The 7,141-nt window shown below is 40.2% G+C and overlaps 1 protein-coding gene across 3 annotated transcripts in view; it reads left to right on the top strand.

The window, feature by feature from the left end:
* LOC109966531 (RNA binding protein, mRNA processing factor) overlaps positions 1-7,141 on the top strand; it is a 32,000-nt gene that overhangs the window by 11,336 nt on the left and 13,523 nt on the right. For all 3 annotated transcript variants that reach the window (XM_020611422.1, XM_020611421.1, XM_020611423.1), the window contains 3 exons: positions 1,756-1,833; positions 2,526-2,564; positions 4,818-4,880. In XM_020611422.1, the coding sequence (XP_020467078.1) occupies positions 1,756-1,833; positions 2,526-2,564; positions 4,818-4,880 (180 nt within the window). The remainder of the gene's footprint in view (positions 1-1,755; positions 1,834-2,525; positions 2,565-4,817; positions 4,881-7,141) is intronic.

The following is a 7,141-nucleotide window of genomic DNA, read 5'->3' on the forward strand; positions in this document are numbered from 1 at the left end:
TGTGAATCTACTCTCTATTGAACGTGGGAGCTTTGAATCTACACTGTAATTGCATACAGTTTTATTCTAAATCCAGCCTTAAACAGAATCAGATTAATGAATAAATAATTAAATTACACATCCAAATCCACTATCACATTACTGATGTTGGTGTTCAGGGTGGAGTTGTTGGAAGTCGGTGTGATGCACACAGTCTGCTGTTTGATTCTGATGTCTCCTGTGTACTAAAATTATTTTCCTCTATAACTACAGTTAGGTGATAATTCCAGGTAGAAGATGTGATTATTGTGTGGTCAGATTACACAGTTGTCTACACTACTTTGAATTAATGTGTCATTTCAATGTCTGCCCCAGTTGTCTTAGTACCATTATCTTGAAAAAAGAGAGGATTCTTAAAAACATTTCATGCAAAGACAAAACTATTGTCTTAATAGGAGACACATGCTGTACTGTGTAGTTACAAATATGTCTTAACAACTTTTTCTTGGACTGACCCTTTTGTGAGAAATTGACACAGCTACAATTACATGAAACTAACAGATTTTTCCTGCTTCATTGCCTTGAATCAGATCTGTATTCATGAGCTGTGACAGGATACGCAGCACCTGTAGTGCTGCTATGTTTGTGTTTCTAAATGTCAGCGTTGGAGCTAATGTGTTTGTACAAGCTGAAAAAAAACCCCCACTGCTGCTAAGACAAGCCTTTTAAGAAGACATGGCCGCCAGGGTGGCGATCATGTAATGTAAGGAGTAGCATTGCAAAAGTAAGAGAGGCGATAACTTTGTCCAGTTTGATCTGTGAACCCGTGTCAGTACTTGAAGTATTGTAAGACCAATCTTAAACCACCTGTTTACTGGTTTCTTGAAGAAAGAGAACAAGGAATGTTGGGGTGTGCCTTTGCAAATTTTATTGCTTAGTGTTACTTGATAAGATCAGTACTGCTCTCTTGTGTGCATTAGGTATGAAGCTGGAGCCAGCAACCAGTTAGCTTAGGTTATGAAAAATGTTTAAAGAAAGCATTAAAGTTCACTCATAGTGTGGCACCACAGTGTGTCCTCCTTAGACTTACAGATTACTAAAACAGTGACATAATATGTTGATTTGTAAGCCCCAAGCCCACTATCTGCTGCATCTCTTACTGGCTGTCATCTATCTGCTCACTAAAAATGTAGGTGTTGGTGCCTAAAAGCTCCTCTTGATAAACCTAAATTTTACCTGCAGTACACCGAGGACTATCACGCTGCATTGCTCTCTGTAAACGCACATAACATTACATAATAACTTCCTCAACTGAAAGCAAATTTGGAGTCTCGTGTTACTCCCTGTGTGGTTTTCCGCCTTCTCTGACTCAGTATGGGCTTCAAGAATGACATTTTCCTTTATTCTGTCTTAGCTTACATATACTTTGTAATTCGCTAGCAATTCCTTCTCGAGTTGCAAGTTCAAAAGTTTAAATGTAAAACAGAGGCTAGAGCTGCAAAGGAGGATTGCCATAAAACACAGCAGACCATAGATTATGCAGAAGAACATAATGCACTTATTGTAGAAAGGTATAACGGGGTGTGTGTGTTTGCTGAGCTGAAAGGCATCCCTATCAAAAAGTGAAAAGTCTATCTTTAAGTGTAAGGCCAACCCAGGGAGCTGTTTAACTCAGGTTCACTGTCGTTTTCCTCATAACCTCATCTGTTGCTGTCAGCTATTTATAATTTGTGGAAGTTAATGAAAAATACATGATCTCTTTCTTGTCTTCCTCAGGTCCGAACACTATTTGTCAGTGGCCTACCGCTGGATATTAAGCCACGGGAGCTCTATCTCCTGTTCAGACCATTTAAGGTATGTTTGTATGTTTTAAATTGATGGGCTGCAGCTATTCTTAGCAGATTTCTTTCCAGCAGTCAATGGGACCTCCATTAATGGTGATGGAATAAAGGGCAATGGAAACTCTCCCGCAAGGTTCAAGTGTCTGTGTTCCTCAAACCGAGGTTCACTCACATCTTGATCCCAGGGCAGCCTGTGTGTGTGTGTCTCATGGAAAATATTGCTCGCTGCCTTCCATTCAAAAACAAAACTATTTGCTTCACCTCAGAAATTTCACTTTGCCACAGCACAAAGAGTCCTAGAGTTCAGTCCAAGTGAATGCATCTACAAGCTTTTGGACCATTGCCCTAGAATAATGCACTTTAATGGAGCAGCACAGTTAGAGTGAATAATGGGACAATTGCTATGCATCTGATACCTCACTTAGAGCAGATAATGCTCATGGTATGTGCTCAGAGTACACGGTTTAAATCATGACTGTTGAAGGCAGTAAATCTGGGATGTATCAGGTAAGACAACACTCCTGTACACATGGTCTTCATAAGAGCTCCTTGACCCATGAAACAATCCAGCTGCATTAGTTTTGAACCAGCAGTGCTTTAACTAAATAGAATTGTTAAACTAATTGCTCATTTGGGTACAAATGAATACGTTTAACATTTTTTACTTCATCAGTATTGTTAGCAGACACTATTTCTTTCTTTCAGGGCTATGAAGGCTCCTTGATAAAACTCACTTCCAAACAGGTATGTTACAAGACGCACTGAGCGCTCTGTTTTATGTACAAAGAAATTAGTGAATGAAGCATCTGTCTGTCTCTCATCATGCTGTTACTGTTTGCATTACACAGAGTCTCTTGCTTATCAGCACCTTTATTTTCTTGTCTTTCCTTTGTCCTGCTGTTCCTCTCTTGGTGTTGCAGCTTGTTGTCTATGTCGGATTAGCACCTTTTGCCAGGAGGTACCTGGATTTGGGGAAAAAAAAAAAAAAAAAACCTGACTTGGGGGGAGGGAAGGGAAAAAAGTGATGCACCAACTTGCCTTGGGCAGTCAGATAGTGTGCTTTTAGTTACAGACAGTCATCTCTGGTGGGATGTATGGGCATGAGAGGGGAGACGGGAGAAAGAAATCTGAAGTGTCAAAGCGAGCGTTTTGACAAGAGCAGTGCTGATGGTTGAGTTTTGTCTCCAGGGGCTCAGAACTGAAAATGAGCTCAGCTGGCAGGTGTCCACATCCAGAGTTAAGCAATTTAGCTTTATGTCGGTGTACTTATTACCGCATCACGCTGTTTCCCATAAAGACATGACATTCTCATTAGAAGGGTTTTAGAGCAATTTGAACTGAATGTGTGGAAAAAGTAAGAACAAGCAAAATTTCATTTATCTTATTTGATTCATTGTGCTTGCAAGATTTCAACACGCCTTTAGCTGCTATTGTGATATATGTTTTACATTTTAGCACACTGAGGTCCACTTTTACTTATGGTTTGTTGTAATATTAATTTCATTAATGTACTGTTTATTTGTTTTTTTCCATTAGACTTCTTTGTGCTGTGTCTAGAATGAATAATCTGCCCATTATTTCCTTAGTTGACTCATTTTCAGAACAAAAAATATTCAGTTTACAATGGTATAAAACAGAAAAAAGCAGCAGGTCGTCACATTGGACAGCTAGAAACATCTCTGCAGTCAGACTGTGTGGACATTAAGACATGACAGTTTATGGCAATGCAGTTCTGCTGAAGATGTGGGAGGCTACTTTTATCAACATCAACGAAAGGAAGGTAAACTGTGGAGGCGTTTATATGTGTAGCTGATTCATAATCAGTTAATTGGCTGATGTCAGCTCTAGTTGTGACTGAAGCTTTTACAGTTAAGTTCAAAATCTCTGCAGGTATGGCTCTTTTTTTGTTTAGCATGTTTAATGAATACACATGACTCTCTCTGCACTCAGGCCTCTCTCCAACTGCCGTCTTCTGCATGTTAACCGTTGCTTATGTTCTGTGATACATCCCAAAGTACTGTACAACTCTAACTAATGGAAATGACAGTGGCTATGTAAATCCATTGATCTCCCTCTCCTTTCACAGCCATCACACACAGTCTTCTCCATATATAGCAAGAGCCAGATCTCAGGCCCTTTCTATTTATATTCCTGTTATGCTTCCTCCTCCTGACGTCTTCTCTTAGTCCCTCTTTTTTCATGTTTCTTCTTTCCTTCCTCCCCTCCTCCTTTACCCCCTCTTCACTTTACTTGTTCATAATTCCCATAACCCTAGACTGTTTTCCTGATCACACAAAGCAGTGCAACCCCATGGGAGTATGTTTTAAGATTTCATTTTCTCCTCACAGCATCCACACACACACTCATGCTAATAAAAAGTGTGTTCTTTGTTCATATCTGACAACCAAACCTGCATCCTTATGTTTTTTTTTTCTTTTGCCTTTCCCTCTTGCTCGCTCACCGTTGCTATTGTGGCACTAAACACTGCTGAAATAGATGTGAACAACAATATATTGCATGCTTTTCCACTGACAGGCCTGTTTGAGGAGGCTTTAAAAACTATTTCAACACTTTCTACCTCTCACCTCACTTTCTTTCATTTTCTTCTCACCTTTAACCTCTAGATTCTTGTTCTCCAGGCCCCTATTTGTCTTCCTTTTTCTCTCCCTATCTCTTCTCCTTTTTCAGCTCCCCAGGCCCCCGCCTCTCTCACACTCAGCTCATACATGCACTTTCTCTCTCGCACATTGCCCGTATTTGGGCATAGGAGAGCTGAATGATGATCTCTCCTTGTACAAAGTAAGCGTCCAGCTTCCATTTTTTTCACCATGGTTTTACAATGCGGCCGAGACAGAGAGGGGCAGAAAAGGAGGGAGGTGGGTTTGATGGGAAATAAAAAAAGAACAACATGTCTCTGTCACTCAGACAGAAATGCAGACTCAGTTTTCTGCCTTAAACCATGTTCCTTTCTTTTGTTCTGTGTTCTTGTCTCCCCAGCCTGTGGGGTTTGTCAGCTTTGACAGTCGATCAGAGGCAGAGGCTGCTAAGAATGCCTTGAATGTAAGTGTCATGCCCTCTCCGTGCTCCTCTCAGCTCAGTGCTGGTACATCTTGTGATGACATGGAATTGTATCTTTCTGCCTTCCTGTGCAAATGCATTTGATATTTGGGAAATCCAGACATTCCTACATTTTCTATCACACACAAAAAGACAGAAAAGGTAAAGACAAACATATTATGGCTGCTCTAAATACTGTACATCTGAATGTTTCTGTTTGAGTAAATAAAGCCTTCTTTCTTGAAACTTCATGCTGGAGCCTTCAGATTCAGGAGGAAAATCAGCTCTTCTGGCATATATAAATAGGCGATATTGATCTAGGGTTTAATTATAATCTCACTTATTTCAGAAAGCAGCTCAGTAGAAAGGCTTGATGAGACAGACTCACAGGTTTTATTCAGCCCTGTTGAAACAAAGTAAAGATACACTGTAATGAACAGCGGGTCTCTTTTTTTCTCCCTTTGATTTTTTTAAAAACACATCTAGATATAAACCTTCTATTGCTTCTTAAATGTTTGTTTATCTGTTTGTCCCAGAAAAAGATCAGGTTTATCATCCTTCTAAAGTGGGACTGTGACAGCGCGAGCGAGATCTGTCAACTTTCAGATGTCGAGATATTGGTGTGCATCAAAAGCTGAGCAGAGAGTTGAAGGAAGGATAAAAATTATCATCTTATTATGTGCCTACAATAGTCAGATTGTTTCCATAGAATCACTCAGTGGGGCTGAGAATTGAACAGTGCTCTTGTTTTTCGGGCAAAACTATGTCCCAGGGGTCATACAGAGATGAGGCAGATTTTGCAAGCATCTATCTGCATATTGAAATATGAGAAACACTGCAGGAAGGAAGGGGATTTTGTTTTCCATCAGGACAGTTCTATTGTATTTCCTATAACTGCAGATATAGTTCTAAAAGAAAACCTAATTCTAACAACACCATTGCAGCAATTATATTTATCGCCAAAATAAAGCATACGTTAGTGCTGAGGAGCTAAAAAAAAACACATTTCAAGGTAAAGAGTCGACTCGGTTCCAACTGAGATGTGCTCAGGCCTCATTATATCCATGTACCTTATTATACTTCTGCAGCCTTGGCTCGCAGAAGCTGTGCTTGCATTGAGCCAAGGCAATCCTATTTAATACCTTCCCCTTCGTGAGAGGAGCCATCCCTCGCTTGTTTCAGCTCAGCTTTGCCAGAGCCAGCTGAGAACCCATCCTCGCTGTTTCTCGCTCTTCTGCTGGAGAGAACTTTACTCTAGATTGATTTTTCTCCTCCATTGATCTGACCTTCGATATTTTTCTGCGTCTTTTTATGGACAATCAAATGAGGTTAATTAGAGGGTGTTTATAGCCGATGGTGAAATTCTTCCTTTCTTTGTTGCTTTCAAGCAAAGTAAACGAATAGCAGCTTTGTTAATTGATGAAAACCTTTGTTTTTCTTAGCATTTCTCATTTTTCCTCAGACAAAAGTAATTGAGAAGAAAAATGATTTGGATTACTGCACAAGTCATTTGATGTAGTTCTGAGTGAAAAAACCAGCCTTTATTTGGCTTGCTATGAGCAACACTATGTCAGAGGTCTTTTAGCACTGGCATCTCAGGATTTTTCCAAAATGGTTCACTTTAGGTGGTGGTGCTTTCATGGTGATTGGGGGATTTGGTATCATATAGTTGCAGAGCTCAGCAGGGAGCCTTGTGGCCTGTCTGTGGCGTAAATGACATCATGTGCTGCCCAGGTTTGTGTCATCAGGTGTTGATTTTCAGTCACAGGAGTCACCCGTCATCATGTGCACCCAACCAGAATAACGCTGTAGTCCTCAGTGAGCAGTGAAGGTGTTTATTTGCCACCAAAATTTCGGCAGTAAATTTTGTCACGACATACTGAAAGATAAAAAGTAAACAAAGTGAAAATTCCAGCCAGGTACCTCTGGACATTAAAGGACCCACAACAAGGCTGAGCAAAAGTAGAAGATGTGTATGATAATTAACTCCTCAGTGGTGTAAATTAGCCTGACTCTTCATTAGACAGCAAGTCTGTCAGTTGCCTTCTATGATTTATAACCTCGCCTCCTCAGTGAACATTTTGTCAGGATGTCACAGGCACAGTCACTAAACTAAAGGATTACTCATTAGGCATCATTATGTGTTGAACCATAATCTGGCTCACCAACACACCTCTGACTTTAAGCAAGGGAACTGGCTGGGTCATGGACAAATAAGTTATTGCTGCTTGAAAGAATTGACTTACTGTAATACTCAAAGTTGA

Source organism: Monopterus albus, unplaced genomic scaffold (genome assembly GCF_001952655.1).
Source record: "Monopterus albus unplaced genomic scaffold, M_albus_1.0 scaffold113.1, whole genome shotgun sequence".
Taxonomy (NCBI): Eukaryota; Metazoa; Chordata; class Actinopteri; order Synbranchiformes; family Synbranchidae; genus Monopterus; species Monopterus albus.